This window comes from Littorina saxatilis, linkage group LG15, assembly GCF_037325665.1.
Source record: "Littorina saxatilis isolate snail1 linkage group LG15, US_GU_Lsax_2.0, whole genome shotgun sequence".
NCBI lineage: Eukaryota > Metazoa > Mollusca > Gastropoda > Littorinimorpha > Littorinidae > Littorina > Littorina saxatilis.
In genome coordinates, this window is record NC_090259.1 from 14454294 (window position 1) to 14477587 (window position 23294).

General features: G+C 42.8%; 1 protein-coding gene across 1 annotated transcript in view; it reads left to right on the forward strand.

Moving 5' to 3' along the window:
• Positions 1 to 737: 737 nt before the first annotated feature.
• LOC138948640 (14 kDa phosphohistidine phosphatase-like) overlaps positions 738 to 23294 on the forward strand; it is a 48540-nt gene continuing 25983 nt past the window's right edge. Inside the window, exons 1-2 of the mRNA XM_070320210.1 lie at positions 738 to 837; positions 1169 to 1386. Coding sequence (XP_070176311.1) covers positions 1206 to 1386 — 181 coding nt within the window. The 5' untranslated portion in view covers positions 738 to 837; positions 1169 to 1205. The remainder of the gene's footprint in view (positions 838 to 1168; positions 1387 to 23294) is intronic.

Here is a 23294-nt window from a genome sequence, read left to right on the forward strand (position 1 = left end):
ATTCGAAAACGTGTACCGAGTGGTTACGTCCCTTGAGTAAGAAGGGAAACATTTTAGGATGAATCAAATTTCTAAGTTAAATAAAAAAAAAAATGGTTGGACAAATTTGGCCCTATGAATGTAAGGTACACAAGGTCGCTCATCAGTAGGCCTACTATCGAAGGGTGTTTTTTTGTTCAGTGTAGAGTTTATACTACTTAACTAGATCAACGAGGCAGAGTATCGAAATATCACCACGGCGAAAGATGAAAACTGTCGTCACACCTGCGAGGTCAATGCGTTATTTCAGTTCGTCAGTGGTTCAGTACCCTACGTGGCATTTACCAGTTCGGAAAATCGACATGTGAACGACTGATAAGTTTGTGCAACTGCATGAGGGCTATCAGTTTCAAAATGATACTCTTACATCAATCAACACGACACGAATAGCCGGATAACTACAACCGGCGTCGTGAAAACAACAGCTTCAGGGTTTGATCTCTGCAGAGTCTCAGACAGATAGGTTTTTCCACCTGAGAAATCCTGGAATTTCTGTAAACTCGACAATGAGTTTTTGCGCATTCCTTTCAAGCCGCCTGCAGTAAACATGCAGGTGTGTGTGTGTGTGTGTGTGTCTGGCTGCGCGTGCTACGCGAGCATGCAGCCAGTTTCATTCATTCCCGCTGGGAAACCAATCACAACGGTTGATACGTTCGTCATCCAATAAGATTCACTAATACAAAACCGGGGAACTGTGACCTCGGTTCATTCTGACAACTTCCTGTCGGCACAGAAACTTATCGTCTGCGACAGCTGAGCAACGTAGAACTAGAAGGAAACCATTGCACTATTTATCAGGTTTGTAAAGTTCATCTCGGTTTTGTTTTGCATCTCTAACTTCAGCAGCCATTTTGACGAAGCTGTTAAACATAGCGGTAAATTAGTTTGTCATCTGACATTCGTTGAAAACTTGCTGGAAAGCTCCGGTTCTAGCTAGAAGTTCTCGGTACTGTGAACTTGGCAAAACTTCGGTCAGGCACTGCCAGAGAGCATTTACCTCTTCAGGCTCTTGCAGGAGGCCCAATCGCGTGCGGGCCCGTGAGAATTTTACCTGCAGCGCTACGCTCACACTCACACGCTCTGCTCATCTCGTTCTCACTAGTTTTACATAGATCTATCTTCTGTACAGATCGCTACCACGTCTCGCAACTCAGGGACGCATCATCATGGCTACCCAGCAAATTTCTTCTGCTACATCCTTCAAGAATCCTAAACTGAAAGCAATTCATGATGTGGAGATCGACAAGAGCGGAAAGTTCAAGTACATTCTCATCAAAGTTCACGACCCTGACATGGATCGGGAGTTTAAGTACATCGTCAGAGGAACATCCAAGGCAGGATTCCATGGTAAGTACACACACTGTCCACAATTTCCAAGTTATGGCGCAGGCTACACATTCTTTGTTGCGAATTGTCTTATCTGTATTTAATACCTGTACGTAATGTCATGATGGAACTTCAGGTATGTTGCTGACTGTTGATTTTCAGGGACCATATACTGGGACGTGTGTGTGTGTGTTTGCTTTGTTTACAATTACAGCAAGAACTGAAGAAGACTCAATGGAAAAAAAGATGAATAGCTATAGCTTACTGCTTATAGTTGGTGGAATTCTGTGATAAAAGTAACAGTTATGCTAATGTTACATTCATCATCTGCAGTATTTGTAATGCAAGACCCACTTCCTAATACATGTAATTGCATTTGCAGTCGTGACCTAATCGTCCTCGTCCTAACCATCATTTATGAAACTCAGGAACTGCCGAAGTCATGTGACTGTGGTAAAGCTAACAGATCTCCCTCTCTCTGCTACAATCGTTAACTGCCTATTGCCGTCGTCATTCTATACATGTTTAGAAAATATGCACATCGGAGCCACGGTTCACTGGTGATGGCCCGCAGTTATCGCTAAGCACGTGTGTTTCCCAAACTCCCGTGACCTCAAGAAAAACTCACATGACCTCAGGTAAAACATGTCAGCTATCTCTCTGGACAAGGAATTATTGCCGCAACAAATTGTAATCTCTGATGTGTGTATTTTATAAAGAAATCGGGTCCTATCGAGCAGACACTGCATAACAAATGAACATTTGCATCAGAGTCGGTTATTGGCTGCAATCATGGTCTTAACTGGTCGACCACGTGTTGTTTGTCACTCTATAGTGGGGCGCTCCTATTCCAAAATGCTTCAAAATCCTAACAGAGTTATACCTGGAAAACATCTATTGGAAAAATGCTAAAGCTTCTTTCAAAATTATGAAAGTGTTGCCTTCATATCAGCAGATCCGTTGAAATTTTTTTCTATGACTATGAGGGAATGAAAATGTGAAGGACTACCTTTGAGTCTGGAAGCTGTCATGGCCCCCCAAAAAGAAGAAAAAAAGTAAAACCTACAACATCCCTGCATGTACCCATAAAGATTATTGAGCAATTTGCATTTATTTTTTATCATAATGGCTAAAATTGCCTGAAAGTTGAAACATTAAAAAAATGATATGACTTAATGCGCACATATCAGAAACAATAAAACCTTGCACCTGCCATTTAGCTGAATCTTGAGTAACAGCCTAGCACTAGTTTGTACCATGTATTTCTGCACCATGTTACCTCCCTAACAAAGAGGCATGATAAGATTGAGAGATGCCAGACTGCCAGAGCAATGTAGGCTTCCCCTCTGTGCATTTGCTCTTGCAGAACTTATCTTCGCCAATTATCAGTTCTGTTTTGCTTTAGAAGTTTCTCTGCTTAGCTTGCTTAGAGTACTGGTATGTGCCCAGCAGGGAACTCTGCAGGCGTCCGACTTGCGTTAAAGTTGCTGCATTTGTGTTAAAGCAATGGTACTCTGTTATAGTAAAGTGACTATGGGTTTGAATGGTGTTATCAAAAAAAGTGTCTTTAAACAGTACAGTGGAACCCCCCTTTTACGACCTTCATAAATCTGAGACAATCAGGTCTTTGAAAGGAAGGAGTCTTAAAATGGGGGTAAATTTACACAGGTGATGAATAGAAAGTCCAAACAAGTCGCGTAAGGCGGAATAGCAACATTTAGTCAAGCTGTCGAACAACACAGAATGATTGAAACTGAACGCACATACTCGTAGTTTGGTCGGTCCACCGCTCGTGGCAAAGGCAGTGAAATCGACAAGCCAGAATAGTGCGGTAATGGTCGCGCTGAGTAGGATAACACGCTTTTCTGTATCTCTATTCTTTTTAGCGTACTGAGTTTGTTTTTATTCCAAACATATCATATCTATATATGTTTTTGGAATCAGGGACCGACAAGGAATAAGATGAAATTGTTTCTAAATCGATTTCGGACAATTAATTTTAATCAAAATTTTCATATTTTTAATTTTCAGAGCTTGTTTGTAATCCAAATATAATATATGTATATGTTTTTGAAATCAGACAATGACGAAGAATAAGATGAAATTGTTTTTGGATCGTTTGAATTTTATTTTTTTTAATGACATGTTTTCGATTTTTAATGACCAAATTCATTATTTATTTTTTAAGCCACCAAGCTGAAATGCAATACCAAAGTCCGGCCTTCGTCGAAGATTGCTTGGCCAAAATTTCGATCAATTTGATCGAAAAATGGGGGTGTAACTGTGACAGTGCCGCCTCAACTTTTACAAAAAGCCGGATATGACGTCATCAAAGACATTTATCGAAAAAATAAAAGATAAACGTCCGGGGATATCATTCCCAGGAACTTTCATGTCAAATTTCATAAAGATCGGTCCAGTAGTTGAGTCTGAATCGCTCTACACACACACACACACACACACACACACACACACACACACACACACACACACACACACACACACACACACAGACAGACACACACACACGGAGCACGACCCTCGTCTCGATTCCCCCTTATATGTTAAAACATTCAGTCAAAACTTGACTAAATGTAAAAAGGATTGAATTTCTGTTTAAAGTGATGGTTATTCTGTTATACTTATAGAAGAGTGGCTAGTATTATAAATGCGGCAGTGTATATCTTGTTGGCTTAAAAAACTGGATTTGTGTTAAAGCGACAGTATTTGTTTTGTTCATAGGAAAGTGACTGAATTTGTTTTAAAGGGACTGGATTCTGCTGGATTTTGTGAAAGTCGCGGTGTACTGTTACTGGAAATTGACTGTGTTTTTGTTTGAGACAGTATTGTGTTTATAGAGAAGTGATTGAAATTGTGTTATTGCAGTGGTATTCAGAAGTGTCTGGATTTGTATCAAAGACATGCTTTTCTGTTGAATGCTTTTCAAGAAGATAACTTATGTAAGGAAAACCTGCTCAGTATATATAGTGAACTAGAATGAATACCCGCTTCGCCGGGTAGCCGGCTTCGCCGGGAAGAAGTACTTAGAGCCGTGTCCGAACAATGGACCCGCCAAGCTTAGGTCCCTCCCAGATTCGTGGAATGGGAACAGCACGAAAATGATTCAGTGGCCATAATGCCATTCCTGACCATATCGAGTCCCATCCTTATCGACGAATGTAACCGTGTTAATCACCTTTGGAGGCGAACTCCACTCAAACAGGACTGAGCAAGTTATGGCTTCTCAAAGGAAGGCCAGTACATAAAATTACACAAAAGCCGCCAGACCACATCACAAACAGAACTGAACAATGCACAGGTGTTGCTCACATAGAGACACACACAGACACACACACACAAAAAAACACACAGAGAAGCCGCATGTATAGAGAGATAGATGACAGTGTATTTTTCGCGTGGCTATAAATTGATTCGACCTTTGCACTTTTACAGTGAGGATAATTTACGGGTCCAATTTACGTTCTGGACACTGCGTTGACCTTCTAAAAATAGTAACAGTAACAGAACGCCGGGAATATCCGAAGACGCTCCACTGACACAAAAGTGCACCATATGAAGGAAGGGAGGTAAACGCTGAAAACCTGGAGAATATGAGAAGAGTTACTTATAATGGTGAAATGAACACAAAAACCAAAATCGATTCAGCGCTGCGCGCTGAGAGCACGCGTTGAAATATCTCATCGATGATATTGTGTCCGGGGTGTAGCTGAATACGGTGTCCAAATTTGAAAAAGATCCACCGAGAACTGTGGCGTTGTGATGTGGTGTAGCGGCTTTGGTGTGTCGGTATGGGGGCCCGGGTAGCTGAGGTGGAACCAAAATCGGTTCAGCGCTGCGCGCTGAGAGCACGTGTTGAAATATCGACCAGGTTGTGTCGTGTCCCGGGTCTACCTGAATATGCCCACCAAATTTGAAGCAGATCCATCGAGAACTTTGGCCGTGCATGGCGAATACACAAATACACAAACACACAAATACACAGACAGATACACAAACACACAGACAAACAGACACAAGTCGTATATATATATAGTGAAAGCAATCTGTCATGATATAATATTATAGGCTTGATAAAAGCACCTGCAAAGATGCTCAACTCAGTCAGTTGTTTCTTTACTTGCTGGATGGAGTTATTCTTACTCATAGACTGTACTTATACTACCAAATTTGTAGAGGAATGCCCTTCCAAGAGCACTGGTATTTCTTGCAGTTCTAGCTGCACTCAAATTTGTAGAGCCCTGTCTTTATGATTATTCTCCTGTTATCATGGGCATTGTTCGACTGAATTTCACCACTCATCATCTTTGTATCATTTACGTTAATCTTGATTAGAGTTTTCAGATTTTCTATGACCAGACTCATTAACTAATTAATCATCTTTAATTCCAAGCTGAAATGCAATCCTATACTCCGGGCTTTGGCCAAGATTGCATAACCAAAATTTCAATCAATTTGAATGATAAATTAAAATGACCTCACGACAGTGCGGCCTCCAGTTTTGCAAAAAGCCGGATATGACGTCATCAAAACATTCATAAAAAAAAACAAAGTCGCGTAAGGCGAAATTACTACATTTAGTCAAGCTGTGGAACTCACAGAATGAAACTGAACGCACAGTATTTTTTTCACAATGACCGTAGTCCACCGCTTGTGCAAAACGCAGTGAAACTGATGAGCCTGTTTAGCGCGGTAGTGGTTTCGCTGTGCTGCATAGCACGCTTTTCTGTACCTCACTTCGTTTTAACTTTCTGAGCGTGTTTTTAATCCAAACATATCATATCTATATGTTTTTGGAATCAGGAACCGACAAGGCAATGCAATCCTATACTTCTGAAATTGTTTTTAAATCGATTTCAAAATTTTTATTTTGATCATAATTTTTATATTTTTAATTTTCAGAGCTTGTTTTTAATCCGAGTATAACATATTTATATGTTTTTGAAATCAGGAAATGATGAAGAACAAGATGAACGTAAATTTGGATCGTTTTATTTAAAAAAAAAAAAATTACAATTTTCAGATTTTTAATGACCAAAGTCATCAATTAATTTTTAAGCCACCAAACTGAAATGCAATACCGAAGTCCGGCCTTCGTCGAAGATTGCTTGGCCAAAATTTCAATCAATTTAATTGAAAAATGAGGGCGTGACAGTGCCGCCTCAACTTTTACAAAAAGCCGGACACACACACACACACACACACACACACACACACACACACACACACACACACACACACACACACACACACACACACACACACACACACACACACACACACACACACACACACACACACACACACACACACACACACACACACACACACACACACACACACACACACACACACACACACACACACACACACACACACACACACACACACACACACACACACACACACACACACACACACACACACACACACACACACACACACACACACACACACACACACACACAGGTTAGAGACCCCCAAGGCAGGTTGTTTAGCAGGCCCAGCAGTGTGTCGCTGCAGTGGCCGTGGTGGGGATGATATCAAAGAGCCATATGGGCTGAGCCTTGCCAGAGGAATTTGTGCTGCCATTCTTTCCCTGCACCGGCAGGTAACAGAATTCTGTTTAGTGGAACTCTCATTAAAAGACTCCACAACAAATCTTGGAAAAGAAAGAAAGATGGTATCTTAAAATGGAGGTACATTTACAGGGGATCTGAACAGAACATTTGAAAAGGCAAAGTCTTTATAGGAAGGGGGGTGTCTAACATTTTGTTGGTGGGGGGGGGGGGGGTCCGTATGATTGTTGCCACTACCATCTAAACTACCCCTTTTTCCTCCCGTAGTTCCTCATTCCGTCTTGAAGGCATTTTTCCTTATGCCCTGTGTGTGCTCATCAGTCGGAACTATTCTGTGACTTTTCAAGACATGGTATTTGTCCGGCATAATATCCCTTCCACATAACAGATTTGACTCGATCACCATCTCAAATGTGGCCAGCCTTGTACATGAGGTAAAACCTCCCTTCTTCCAGGACACATACCAACAATCAACAGCCTAGATGCTTTCTGTCACCCCCCGCGGGTTAGGGGGAAGGATTTACCCCTCCCTGGTCCCCCCGCGGGTTAGGGGGAAGAATTTACCCGATGCTCCCCAGCATGTCGTAAGAGGCGACTAACGGATTCTGTTTCTCTTTTTATCCTTGTTAAGTGTTTCTTGTGTAGAATATAGTCAATGTTTGTACAGATTTTAGTCAAGCAGTATGTAAGAAATGTTAAGTCCTTTGTACTGGAAACTTGCATTCTCCCAGTAAGGTAATATAATACATTGTACTACGTTGCAAGCCCCTGGAGCAAATTTTTGATTAGTGCTTTTGTGAACAAGAAACAATTGACAAGTGGCTCTATCCCATCTCCCCCCCTTCCCTCCGTCGCGATATAACCTTGAACGGTTGAAAACGACGTTAAACACCAAATAAATAAAGAAAGAAAGAACAGCCGAGATGCTTTCTGTGCACATTTGTAACACGTTTTTCATGAATCAATGTCTAAGAAAATCACTAGTGGCTAAAAACAAGAGGGGCAGTAGTGCTTCAAAAGAAAGTTGAAGAAGGAGACGACTTAACTGTAACTGTAAGCGACTAGGGCTTTAAAGATCAAGAAGCGCCGCAAAGCTTCTAAAGACTTTAAGAAGATGAAAGCCAGAATATTAACAAAAGTTAAAAACAAAGCAAAAAAACTTGGCTGTGAACTTGCTTTTGGACAAGGCCAGAAAATAGTGCAGAAAAGTCAAAAATCAAAACCGTTCAGGACAAACCGCTTTCGCCCCAATAACATACCTGTAGAAAGAGGGCGGCCAGGTAGAGCCGGCTGCTTCCTGACATTACGAACCAGGTGTTGCCGATGTGTGGAATGCCCCCCTCCCCGGCTGATCCCCTGCACCCGTAACTTGCCACCCCCTTGCCTCAGCTGACACCCATAATTCATTGTTTCCGCACCCCGACCCGGCTGGCGTCAGATTATAACGGCCATAAGAGCTACCAGGGAGTAGGAAGCCGATGCCAGAAAAAGTGTATGTGTTATATTGAGAGCGAGAGGTACCTCCTCAGGTTGTAGTTCACGCCCTAGGATTTGCCGAAAGCTGTCCAGGGGGTTCTATATTTGTAGACCGCCGGGTTGGATATCTAGGTCTGGATTTGTAGAGGGAACGGAGATTTTATATTAGATTGTTTAAAGAAAAGCTGTCTCAAGGAAAGAGTATAAACAGATTATCTGATAATTATTGAAAATATTGCCTCTGATTTCAAACAAGCTGTATATTATATAATAATGTTCATAACATACAAAAGTCACGGCATATCATATATCAATGTAAAGGTTTTTGAGTTCTCTTTCTGAAAACCATATTCGATTTCTGAATTATCTCCCTTTCGGCTGTACCAGACGACAGTTAAATAGCCCTTGGTTGCAAAACAGGGGTTTACTAAAACAAACGTGTTTTTTGACAACTTCAAATGAAGCAATTATAAAATTACAGCCTATTACATCCTTCTCCCTAGGGAATCATACTTTTTGAGCCAATTTTGTGAAAACACGCGCGCATGTCCCCCACCACCCCGTTCATTTATTGAGAAGATCCTGATATTCTTCTGATGCTATAGACCGTTGTGTGTGAGAGTTGCAGAGGTGATAATTCTCCGGATTATTCCAGGTTGGAAAATAGTTCGGAAAAGTATTTTCGGTTTAGGAAAACAAAAGTTCAGGGTTTTATAGGGTTCTTGGGGATTTCGTTTTTCAGAACTCAACATAATGTAGTACTACTACCAGCATTCCCTGGACCTATATGTCACATGTGGGACCTTGCCACATTAATTTCAGAACTTGGGGGTTGACGGTGATCTTGCTTTATGGTGCAGTGGTTCCCCGCGGATTACTGACTGAGGATGGCGGCGATTTTCCATCACATCTTTGTCCTTCCCGTGTAAACGGCGAATCTTATAAGTCACCAGGGATGGCCAAATTGTCCGCCCGGTCGCCAGGGGCGAGTGAAAAATCCACCCGGCTAGTAGAAACCGCCTGGCGACTCGCCCTGCTGGCCAATGAAAATTCTGGTCAAATGCGACCCTTTTGGTTGTAATATCGGGTTTTAAAGCCATATGAACACTGTTGATCAACTGTGGTATGTACCGGGCCGGCGAAGTTTCTGCCGGGCTAGTGACTTTCTTGAAGTTACTCGCCCTGCTTGCGAGTTAAAATTGTGAGATTTGGCCATCCCTGGTCACTCACTATCTTAGATCTGGTCAGGTATTTAGGTGGGATAGGACCATCCTTCCGCTTGGACAAATAACTCAGCAACATGGCTGCTTTTTTGTGCACAGTGGGTATTTTTTTGATAAATTAATTTCGTTCACCCTATTGTCTTCCTCCTCTGTCTGTCTCTTGCTTCTTAGTGTTTCTGTGTGTGTGTGTATGTGCGTGCCTGCGTCCGTGTCACGTGTGTGTGTGTGTGTGTGTGTGTGTTTCTTTACAACATGGGTTCGCTCTTCAGCGTCTTGCAAGGCATCAAAACAGGCAGCTACCACCTCCAGCCGAATCGTATAGTTCAGCCTTGTGCGTGAACAAGGTAATGGTTGTAATCAGAACGAAGAGATACTGCGGTGTGTATTGTTTCATTGGATAGAGAATTGCGTGTTTCTCGCGCTCACTGTTTAGTTGCACCTTGCGTTGGGAAGAGGTTGTGTTTTGGATGTACACACCGCTGGGTATATTGGAAATATCACAGGGCTTATTTCCAGAGAGGTTGCGCGCATGGTAAATGTTATGCAGACGTGGATAAGAACTCGGACTGGAACCTATTCGCAGTGACTAGCAACCCATTCGCTCTTGTTTCCTCTGACCTTGCATACCTCTACCTCCACCCTCACCTCTTTTGTTTTGGGCTGGCGTTCTCCCGTGTTCCGTTCGTCTGGAAAGTCTTCGTCTTGGAGAATATTCAGTTGGTGTCCGTCCTTAATCCGACCGTCCATAATTGAACACTTCGCCTTCGGTGAAGTTCTTGAGTCGTCCGTACTCATTAATTCGACTGTCTTCAGATTCTTTGCCTTGAACATTGAAGGAACATAATTATTTTTTCCAGTATTTGCCTCAGTCCTTATTTTGTCTATCGCGTAGTCTCTTATTAACGTCGAGCAACTTCGTTCTTTATCCGCCCGTCTGTACGTTTCTCCTTCCAGGAACCTTTTTGTTATGTCCGTCTTCAATTCGACCGTCTGTAGACTACTTGCTAGCTGACTATATATCATGTGTTTTACGTCCTCTTAGACCAGTTGGCCTATATTGGGAAAGGTTTGGATAATACGCTGAGGATATGGTATGATACGACTCCAACAAGCCCGCTGCGGCTGTCTTCGACGCGCCAGCATTAGGTTTGTCTCGTCAAAATATCGAGATGCATGCGATCGTGGTAATCACTAAATCAGAGACGAGAGATGATGCATGCGTGTCTTCGTGTTTTCCAAGCCCTTGGACTTTCGCGGTGAGCTTGGGATCTTTTCCGTGCGCAATTGTGTACACGGGGGAGCGCAGACACCGAAATAGTCTACAAAAAGTTGACTGCGAGAAATAAATCTCTCTTCTATTTCAATTTACCTTTGATGAACTTCTGTTGGCGTCCGTCTTCAATCCTTCCGTCCGTAAACTCTTCTTCTGTTGGCGTCCATCTTCAATCCTTCCGTCCGTAAACTCTTCTTCTGTTGGCGTCCATCTTCAATCCTTCCGTCCGTAAACTCTTTTTCTGTTGGCGTCCGTCTTCAATCCTTCCGTCCGTAAACTCTTCTTCTGTTGGCGTCCATCTTCAATCCTTCCGTCCGTAAACTCTTCAAGTTCTTCTGTTGGCGTCCGTCTTCAATCCTTCCGTCCGTAAACTCTTCTTCTGTTGGCGTCCATCTTCAATCCTTCCGTCCGTAAACTCAGTTCTTCTGTTGGCGTCCGTCTTCAATCCTTCCGTCCGTAAACTCAGTTCTTCTGTTGGCGTCCGTCTTCAATCCTTCCGTCCGTAAACTCTTCTTCTGTTGGCGTGCGTTCTGAGAGCGTCCGTAGACTTTGGTTTTTCCTCCCTGAAACTTGTAATCTATTGATGTCCGGACACAGTCCGTCCGTCCAAGGAACTTCCTGAGGGGTCCGTCCTCAATGCGACCGTCTCGTGTAAAGCTGGTATTGATTACACAGCTAGCAAGCCATGCAGAATTCTGATTTCTCTATGTGGAGATGTTTTTTCTTGTCGTTTCCTTTATTCAGTGATCATGTCAGATGTTAAGTGAACCAGTACAGTATGAACTAAACGAAAGGCAGATTTTTTGGATTTTTGTTTAAGAAGAAAAGGAAGAAATATACCTTTCATTTGCAATCAAATCCGGTGTTACTCAACACAAAAATGAGTGTTATGAAGTTCATCAGATTTTATCACACACACACACACACACACACACACACACACACACACACACACACACACACACACACACACACACACACATACATACACACACGAACACACACACGAACACACACACACGCATAGTTGTTTAACGAGTATCGAATAATTCGAGTCAGTTGTGGACGCAAACATTTTCCGCAACAGCATTCTGGGAACTAGCCCGGTACACCCACATTTTTATCAAGAACTGATTGGGAAGATACGCCTAGTTGTGGCGGCGGGGGAGCTTGAGGAATGTCTTGTAGCTTTATTCTTCCATCCCCCTCCCCAAATTCTCCCCCATTCCACCCCCACTTTTTATTTTTTTAATTTTTTTTTAACATCCATTAAATTTATTAAAAGAAAATCCACGCAATAAATCAGTCTTTCTTTGTCAAAAACAGCAAACGTGTTGCGGCGATGCTAATGCTGTTAAAGCGTTACGTAAGAAATACACAGTTGGGGGAAGATACTGGCAAAGCTTTGCTTAACGTTACGTAAGGTAAAATGAGGATGTAGGCGTAAAAGATAAAGAAATGTCTACGGGTTTCACGTGCAGCGAAGTGTAAAGTCTGTGTAGCTGTGTTGGCAGGTAAATTAGAGTGTAAGAAATGAAGACTGAAGTTCGACGTGGACTTCTGATAGGGCTTTTTTAATGCGGTTGGGCTGTCTTGATAAATCATGGAAAGTAGTTTTGTGTGTATTGTAAAAAGTGGGTCATAGTAGTCCGAAAACAAAACCCATTGATGTGTGTGTGTGCATGCGTGTGTGTGTGTGTGTGTGTGTGTGTGTGTGTGTGTGTGTGTGTGTGTGTGTGTGTGTGTGTGTGTGTGTGTGTGTGTGTGTACTGTACATGTGGGTGTGTGTGCGTGTATGTTTGTATACCTCTCTGTGTGTATGTGCGTGTGTTTGTGTATGTTTGTATACCTGTGTGTGTGCGTGGGTGATATGTGTCTGTATCAGTGTATGAGTGTTAACATAAAAAAAGAACTTGGAGGAACGTCTGGGGAACAAACTTGCAAGGTGTTTGCTAAACGTTATGTAAGACAAAAATGAGTACGCAGAGGTAAAAAAAAAAAAAAAAATTCTACGGTTTTTACGTGCAGCCAAGCGAAAATCCTGAGTAGTATGCGGCGTTGTGCTGACAGGTAAACTAGAGCGTTTAAAATGAGGTTTTAACTGCGACCCGGACCTATATTTTTGACTTTACTGAGGAATCCTAGAAATGAGTCTCTTTCATTGTGGATAGTAGGTCGGAGTAAGGTCAGTGTGCAATAAAATCAACACATCTTGCTCTCGGTGATGAGAAAACAGGCAGAGGAACTATCTCGCCAGGTGTAAATCTGCGCTGTCAATGACTCAAGACCATCACCTGCGTAGCCATCTCAGATTTAGAGTTGTTTTGGATTTGTTAGCACAAATCACTTACGCAGCTTTTTTTGTGTGCATTCTCATTTTGTCTGCTCTAATAGGAAATATCTTAACGAAGCTAGTTGAGAGCATATTATTCGACGATGTGTATCTGTGAGTGTTTTCCGAAGCGAACGTAGGTCACAGCTGTGACTGCGACGGCGTCCTAATCAATATGGAGTTGCCAGTCATGTTGCAGGTAACTTTTGTACGTTGGATTTACTGAGGTCAGATACCTAATAATAATGATAATAATAATAAAACATTCTTCTATAGCGCTGTTCACCAGATAACAGTCTCATGGCGTTTTACAAATCCATCATACAATGCAAGCATTAACAGTTAACATTTTATAAACAACGACACCCGAACTTCTTGATATGTGGGTCAGGTGTTTCTAAATTTCAGTATTGGGAATGCCCATTGGGCGTCTTAGGGGTTAAATTCACCAGAAAACATCTTCAAATTGGCTACTACTCTATCTTTGAGAACACTCACCTGTTCTTTTGCGCTGTGTGTTGCTCGAGTTCTGTCATATTCTTAGAAACCGGCACGGTTGGCCTAGTGGTAAGGCGTCCGCCCCGTAATCGGGAAGTCGTGGGTTCGAACCCCGGCCGGGTCATACCTAAGACTTTAAAATTGGCAATCTAGTGGCTGCTCCGCCTGGCGTCTGGCATTATGGGGTTAGTGCTAGGACTGGTTGGTCCGGTGTCAGAATAATGTGACTGGGTGAGACATGAAGCCTGTGCTGCGACTTCTGTCTTGTGTGTGGCGCACGTTATATGTCAAAGCAGCACCGCCCTGATATGGCCCTTCGTGGTCGGCTGGGCGTTAAGCAAACAAACAAACAAACAAAATATTCTTAGAATAAAAACAAGTCCCCGTCAGGGTCGCAACGTTGTTTTTAAATCGTGCAATTCAAGGGTTGAAACGCTGCCAAGGAGGAAGAGGAAAGAGGTTCGCACGGCGTGCGAATGTCAGGGCTTCTCCCCCATTCTTTCATCTTCATTCTTGAAGCGCACATCGCATACAAAGAGTGCTTGAACGGCGTCCAACAAAGTTTGGTTTGTCTCCACCGTGTTATGTTTGTTCTCCTCCTACATGTCGTTGGGGTGGGGGGTGGGTTTGGGTGTGGATGGGGAAGTAAGGGGGGACTTGTGTGTTGGTTGGAGTACTGAGGCGTAAGACAGGAAACACGTACGAGTTGCTAATACAAAACACGCACGCACACACGCACACACACACTCTCTCTCTCTTTCTCTCTTTCTCTCGCTGTCGCTCTTACAGCGGGAGAAGGTATAAATGCGATTCACACGCCTCCAAACCGGACGGCTTGTAACTTTAAAACATCATCAATTGACTAATTTTGCAGTATTGCACTAGCGTTTTGGGTTTAAGAAGCGCTTGCCCTGGTGGACAAGTCTCACGGGGAAAATAACCAACAGTAAACAACAACCCCAAACCACCGGAAAGGAATCAAAGAAACGCATTTTCTCTCCACCTTTGAGGCGTGTGCTTGTAACCTCGAATTTGGGTCAGTGACATTTTCAGCCTTCCATTCCAGCAGCTTGAAACAGAGATGGGTGGGGGAAAGATTCCGGCATTGCAGACTCACCTGACTTGATTGTGTTTTCTCCACGCACCTTTGCGCACCTGAAACCATCCTGTCTGTGACCTCTCCCTCGAAGCCCCCATCTTCCAGGTCTGAGATGATAAACCGAATTGTTTGCGCGGGAAGGACTGTGCCCTAAAGCCTCGTGGAACATTGTCTCTTTTTTTTTTTATCAGTCGTTTTTCTCGTCTCGCCCACTCCCCACAATAACAGAACATTATTTACAGTGCAATCACATACATATATCAATGAATAACACATTTCACTATAATACTTTATCACAAACACAGGCACATTTGAAGCATTCAGAAAAGTTGCGCGCGTGCCTATTTTGTTTAATATTTGCGTTGTTCTTGTAATTACCACTTGTTGTTTGTTTTGGTTCGTTTTTATTTCTGTTCGTGTTGTCGAAGAAATTCTCGTCATCGACTTTTTTTCTTACTCACTTTTCTTATTCAGTTGTGTGCAAACGTTGATAATGCGGAAGATTTAACGAAGAGGAGCTCGCAAGCTTATCTGCAGAAGGTATGAAAGAATTCGAAGAATGCGTGCCAGTCCTTTTTCTGGGGCAATATTATTTTGCTTGGAGATAGCTACGGCATACCTTTATGGTTGCCGTGCGAAATAGTAACCATTCGTCGTCTTCTTCCTTGTTTGAAAGGGGGGTGTGGGGTGGGGGTGGCTGTGATAAAGTGTCTTGAAAAACATTATAACATACTTCTGAATTCAACCTCTCTTCAACACATGTTTTGAAACGTTGATTTTTTTGTTTGGTGCTTCCGGTGCGGTTAGGGATGACACCCCTCCCCACGCGATAGGGTGAGACAACTACTGTTTTCTTAACATGAATGAGGGTAGTCCGCACTGGAATAGCGATAGAAACTATGATGAACATCCAACTTCACAACAAATAACAAAAACAAAATTGACAAAATCAGCAGCAGCGTTACAACAACAACAACAACGATTCCTTTTCATAAACCTGCACCCCCAACCCCCCCCCCCCCCCATGCACACACATACACAAAATCACTGTGTGTGTCATGGTAGAAGAAATAGAACAACTCGACATGTTCTAACATCTCTGTAAACTGGCGAAATAATTGTACAGATGCACACAGCACTGCGCGTGGTTCAGACTGATGCACCTGCGTACCTTATATACATACCTGTAGCCTACACATCGTGTTGAGAAGCCTTTTAATCACACTGGCCCATCTAAAGCAGCCCCAACCCAGCGCACATCCTATCACTTCATCGTGTCAATTAGTGACAGCCAACTGGGTCGCGTTAGCACAAACGGGATAGAAACATTGTGCGGCTGCACGTGCTTAGTATGTGTGTGAGGGGTGTGTGTGTGTGTGACTTGTGCGGTGCGTAATGTGTGTGTGTGTGAGAGAGAGAGAGAGAGAGAGAGAGAGAGAGAGAGAGAGAGAGAGAGAGAGAGAGAGAAAAAATATGCCACTGTGTGTGTGTGTGTGTGACTTATGCGGTGCGTACTAGTGTGTGTGTGAGAGAGAGAGAGAGAGAGAGAGAGAGAGAGAGAGAGAGAGAGAGAGAGAGAGAGAGAGAGAGAGAGAGAGAGAATATGTGCCACTGTGTGTGTGTGGTCTTCTACTTCCTTCTGCATGTAGGTACTCAGAACCGCAAACTACATCTTTAAACATACTTTCCCCTCCTTTTTAACAAGAAAGGAAACAAACTTGCATCGGTCTCGAATAGCAAGGCAATATCAACTGAAGAGACGGGAACAAATAATATAACCAACCAACCGGTTTTAATAACACTTACGCTCATCATCGAGATGAGCGTCTCAGTATTGTTAAGTCTTTTACGTTGGATAAGAGCATTGCTTCCCCCCCCCCCCCTCCCCCCCCCTTTCCCCCCCCCCCCCAACCTTCCCCCAACCCACTTGGCCATATGCCATAATCAAAGGTTGGCTGTCTGCTTTCAGTGCTGGGTGGGAATTGTTGGATGAATTAATTAAATTCGTTACCAACAGGGTTCTCACTCTGCGAAACTCGTAAAGATCTACATCAAAAGGCATTTAGGCGCAACATCCCAAAAACAGATAGTCTGCTAACGTTCCAAAATTCAGAATAAAAACAAACGAACATTTTGGCGCAGTTTCTGTTGACGAGTAGTATTATAGGAGCACTGACTGAAACTAGTGCTGAATCTCATTAGCATCGTTGTATGCAGGGAGGCGAATAAATATATGCATGAACACACCTGTGCGTCGTGAATTGAATGATGCATCGCGTTTATCGCTGTGGATTGATGTGATAGAGCGTACAACTGGAGCACTGAAGTGAAGACGAGTTGCACGGGGAAATAGGTCACCGTGTTGTTGTTGTTGTTTTGGAACCAGAAAGCGAACGTGGTGAATGTTTGGCGTGACTTATTGTGACAAGGGATAATAAATGGGATTTCTGTCTGGTAAGCAGTATGTGTTTTACAGATTTCTCTGCGCGTTAAATGCCCCCTTGCACGTCAGAACATGCTTAAAATTAATGACCTTTGAAGACACGCCAGTAAATACAGCAACCTATACTCACGTGACATGTAAAATTATCTTCAGACTGAATGTTTCTCCGCCAATTTCAAGCGGACCAATTATCTTGAGGGAGAAAATCATGTTAAGATCTTGCATCTGAAGCATATTAATTTTTTGTGATGTATATAGTTCGATCGATTTTACCCCAAATTCGATTTATTAGAAAACGCCCCGAGCGGTTACGTCCTTTGAATAAGAAAAGAAATGTTTTGCGTTGAAGCTAATTAAATACCATTTATCATCACAAACTATTATCCAAATTGGGGAATACAAGGTCTAAAGTTTGATCAGCAGCTCCGCTCGGTGCGTTTTCGAATACGTCGAATTTGGAGGGATAGTCACATATACATGTCACGTGAGTATAGGGTGCTGTATTTACTTGCGCGTCCATTGAAGCTGTTAAAGCCCCCATGCACCTCAGAACATGCTCACATGACCACTCAAGCGGAGTGAAGTTCTTCCTTAATTCAGCCCGTAGTTGATTTCGCGAAGTCTTTTTTTTAGGCCAAAAAAAAAAATAGGTGTGGTTACGGTAACATAGCCCAAAAAAAATAGGGTAGGTAGGTAGGCAATCCTTTTTTTTTTTTTTTTTTTTTTTTTTTTTTACTTTTTTTTCTAATGTGTACAAATTAAACCTACTTGACAGGGAAATAAGTGTGCGACACGGGCGCTTTCGCTTTCATTGCGTTTTTTGCACTCGTTTTTTTTTTTTTTTTTTTTTTTTTGTTGTTGACAAATGTAATAAAAAGTTATAGGATCGGCCCCTAACAATAGGGTAGGTCGGGTTACCGTAACCACACCTATTTTTTTTTTAGGCCTTATCGAAAATTCAATGCCAAAGCATCGTGCAGTGAGCTTCGTGGAGTAGACTTTGTGAAGTCGACTTCGCCCAATCAATATCAGGCATATGGAAGACTATAGAACCAGCGGTAGCTCAACATAACTGGCAGAAGGAGGGGGCCTCAGTTGTGTGTATTTTCATTAGTGTGGATGCACGACTATCATATCTTGATATGAAATCTTGTAGAACCGTAGAAATTATGCAAATCTGCGGAGACAGAAGGGAGCTTAATATGCAAGTTAATATGCAAGTTCTTGTTGCCGCTTACTCGGAGGAATTGGATTTTTTTTCTGCTGACCTGTCACTTGAATCCTACTTATACAAAGGCGCACAATAGCCAGTAGGTGTAAGGTTCGAAATGTGACATTGATGGCAGCTTTACTGCAACAGATGACAGGTGGAGACAGATGCGCGAGTTTGAGTCACACCAGTGTTGTTCCCAGACCGTATGAGAACCATAGGTCAGTTGGACAGACTGAATTAAAGGTCAAATTGTCCTGTATACAAAACAAATTGTTCAGTCAGACGAGGTCCTACATGTCATAACTACCGTACAATCGACCACCTGGGAGTCAGATAAAAAAAACCAAGTCGCGTAAGGCGAAATAACAACATTTAGTCAAGCTGTCGAACTCACAGAATGAAACTGAACGCACTGCATTTTTTCACCAAGACCGCATACTCGTAGTTTTGTCAGTCCACCGCTCGAGGCAAAGGCAGTGAAATCGACAAGCCAGAATAGTGCGGTAATGGTCGCGCTGAGTAGGATAAAACGCTTTTCTGTATCTCTATTCTGTATACTGGGTGGCCGAGTGGTAACACACTTGCGCTCGGAAGCGAGAGGTTGCGAGTTCGACCCTGGGTCAGGGCGTTAGCAATTTTCTCCCCCCTTTCCTAACCTAGGTGGTGGGTTCAAGTGCTAGTCTTTCGGATGAGACAAAAAAACGAGGTCCCTTCGTGTACACTACATTGGGGTGTGCACGTTAAAGATCCCACGATTGACAAAAGGGTCTTTCCTGGAAAAAATTGTATAGGCATAGATAAAAATGTCCACCAAAATACCCGTGTGACTTGGAATAATAGGCCATGAAAATTAGGATATGCGCCGAAATGGCTGCGATCTGCTGGCCGATGTGAATGCGTGATGTATTGTGTAAAAAAATTCCATCTCACACGGCATAAATAAATCCCTGCGCCTTGAATATGTGCGCGATATAAATTGCATAAAAATAAAAAAATAAAATAAAAAATAAATAAATATCTGCGCTTAGAACTGTACCCACGGAATACGCGCGATATTAGCCTCATATTGATTGATTGATTGATATTCTTTTTAGCGTACTGAGTTTGTTTTTAATCCAAACATATATCTATATGTTTTTGGAATCAGGGACCGACAAGGAATAAGATGAAATTATTTCTAAATCGATTTCGGACAACTAATTTTAATCATTATTTTCATATTTTTAATTTTCAGAGCTTGTTTGTAATCCAAATATAACATATGTATATGTTTTTGGAATCAGAAAATGACGAAGAATAAGATGAAATTGTTTTTGGATCGTTTAAAAAAAACATGTTAATGACAAGTTTCTAATTTTTAATGACCAAATTCATTAATTATTTTTTAAGCCACCAAGCTGAAATGCAATACCAAAGTCCGGCCTTCGTCGAAGATTGCTTTGCCAAAATTTCAATAAATTTGATTGAAAAATGAGGGTGTGACAGTGCTGCCTCAACTTTTACAAAAAACAGGATATGACGTCATCAAAGACATTTATCGAAAAAAACAAAAAAACGTCCGGGGATATCATTCCCAGGAACTCTCATGTCAAATTTTATAAAGATCGGTCCAGTAGTTTAGTCTGAATCGCTCTACACACACAGACACAGACACACACACACATACACACACACACACACACACACACACACACACACACACACACACACACACACACACACACACACACCACGACCCTCGTCTCGATTCCCCCTCTATGTTAAAACATTTTGTCAAAACTTTACTAAATGTAAAAAGCAGATTTACCAAGGCCACAGCTCCGCTTAAAAGTACACTCTCTAGCAATAGAAGTGTTTCCATTCGTCATTTATACTCAATTACCATCTCGCCTAATAGTCTGCACAATGATGATGTCGTGTAGCAATTAAAGCTCGAATTTTTGATTTATATTAGAATTTCAAAATACTGATTCATTTCGCATACTGATTTATTGATCTTGTATCGTTGCTGTTTGAAAGCCGGGCCCCGTCCTGAAACTAACTGTTACATTTGAACAGTGCGTTTCAGACAATTTGCATTGTTCCAGTGCTCATGTATTCCAAGCCCCTGTGGTTAAAGCAGAAGCAACAGGAAGTCGTTTGTTTCACTTCAGACGTCTTGAAGCAGAGGGGATAGTCCCCCGCCCCCCTCTCCATCGTCTGGAATTTGCACGTGGAATTTTAACAACTAGAAGAGGATCCCATAGAAAGTGTGTCAGCGTGAAAGTTGCAGTGTTGTGATTAAGAGCTCAGGTTTGTGTGTGTGTGTGTGTGTGTGTGTTTCAGTGTGTGTGTAATGAGCTCTGCACTGACTTTCTGCTGAAAGGGTCAAAACAGAGAAAGAGATCAAGCAACTGACAAACGAAGTATTTTGCTCAATCATAAGTTTTTCTGTTTAAATGACTTTCGATGGTAAGATTTTTTGGGAATGATGCTGACCCGGGTTGGAATTTGTACAGCCTCCAATTCCCAACTCCCCTTTCCCTTTCTTCTCTCAATTTCCACGAGCCAGGTTTGAACTGCACAATAACCCCAGAAAGCTCAAACATGTTTTTAAAACTGACCTGGTTACCGTTTTGCATGCTCCCCCCAGTGCTTTCAATTGAATGTTGCCAGGCAACGGCTGTGCCTAATATCTGCTGTACTGGCAACAGCACGGGTCGCAGTAGGGTGGTCAGGTTACACCAGAGGCTGATTAAACTGATACTATTGATCTGACCGTTTGGGTGAGTCAGTCTCTGGCGAATTTGACGAATCTGAACAAATCTGGGGAATCCGCTGTACCTTAGTCTAGTCGAGCACGGCGGGGTTTGCTCGAAAACGCCCCACAGCTATGGCAGTTAATTAAATCCAAGTCAGCGAATGCGCTTCATGGCGCTGCCTCTCTCGGGTTTTGGAAACAAAAAAAGTAGTCCATGAGAGCCGTCTGGCAGAAATACGGGAGCAGCATCCATGACGCGGCCTCCTAGTAACGTTCATGACGTACACAAACAAGGGAAGTAACTTTTAAAACACTTCCTTTTACAAAGTGAAGGCAGGCCTCCGGCGCGGTAGCCTTATTTGTAACGCAGAACCTTATATTATAACGTTAGAGGGGATCTGAGGGCCTTTTCCCTGGGGTATTATCCCTCTAGAAAGGTATATCATTGGTATTCGAAGCTAAAGTCAACATTACACGAACTGCGAACTGTCTGGTCAAAGAATGAAGTACTGAAGCAGCGGCTTTCTGAGGACCGTTTCTGCTTGTTCTTCTGGAGGACGGCAAACTGCCACCGGTCTGGGGAAAGGGTATGTTTCAAAATGTCTTGACCATATTGCATGATATGAACAAAAAACACTGTTCGGACCGCACCTTTGGCGAAACTAAAGTGCTTTTCTGTCTCTCTTTCACCGTGCTAGCAGGTAATCCAATCAAGAACCTACACCGCATCACACTTTATTAGCACGATGCTCGCTGCGTAGTGCTGGACCAACGCGCCTTCATAGCTTCATTTCTGATCATTTTACGGGTGTTTTTTTCTTCAATAAAGTTCGCGTAATTCCGTGTTTGCGTTCCAGCTACATCCGCATGCACTTACACCAAAGATGATCTACCGCCATTTTTGCTTGCACAAAATTGCACTAACCGAGCACCGTGAAACGCGCAGACAGGTGCATGCATTCATTCGCGAGCAGGATGCGAGACGGTTTTTGCTTAGTGATGAAAGAACAGTGTTCCTGATGAGTGTTTAGTTTCCCAGTAAACAACGAGAGACAGGTGTTTCTGGTTGTTGATCGTAGTTGGTTAGTTCATAGGTAAGTTAAGCTTATTTGGTAATTTTACAGGTGGTAATTATCGCCCTGGCCTTACTTTCGCTGTCCTTCTCTCTTCCCTGTCCGTTGTTTATCTGTCTCTCTCCGTCTATCGCTCTCTTTATTTCTCTGTGTGTGTGTGATGTGTGTGTGTGTGTGTGTGTGTGTGTGTGATGTAAACTTTACATACACACATCCCGTACCCCAACCCCTCATCACCCGGCAATCTTTTGCCCACACTAAAACCGAAGTCTCTTTTCAATTCAATCACATATTCTTACCTCAACTCACATAAATGGCATTAACTTCAGTTCATTGCTAAGATATTGAAGTAGTACTCGACCCTGGTAAGGGGGGAAGTAACTCCCTAAGAAAAACAATCCGTAGTCAAGGACGGGAGTCACCTCCCCTACCGGTAACCCGCACATGCGCGGTCCTGCTACCGGCCTTCTTTCCACCCACTTCAACACTACTGCACAGACGTGTTGTTGTACTCCGGCATATTTTTTGCCTTGGCCTTCGTGGAAGGCCATTTGACCCTGGTTTTTGCGTTGCTATCTTTAGGTAAGATCGTTTCAATCTCTTCGCTGCTTTCGTTCGAGTATTTTCGTTCGTTTGAGTATTTTCGCTGTTGTAATTCATCTCCACGTGCGCGTGTTCGATATTGCAAATGGCGGACAAAAACTCAAAAAGCAAAGGCAAACTTGTTTCCCTACTCTCTTCACCGGGAAAAGAGAAGGATAAAGACAAGCCCAAGTCTAAATCAAAGGCGCGTGCCTCTGTGTCTTCTTCACAGCCTACTTCTTTAATTCTGGTCACTGACCCGGCGACTAAGAAGACAGAACGGGTGTCGCTCAACTCTACGTCACCGTCACCGGTTTTCCCTACGCGGGAACGTTCTACTTCTCCTCTCTCGCGCTCGCAGACGCCACGGTCTAGCGAGT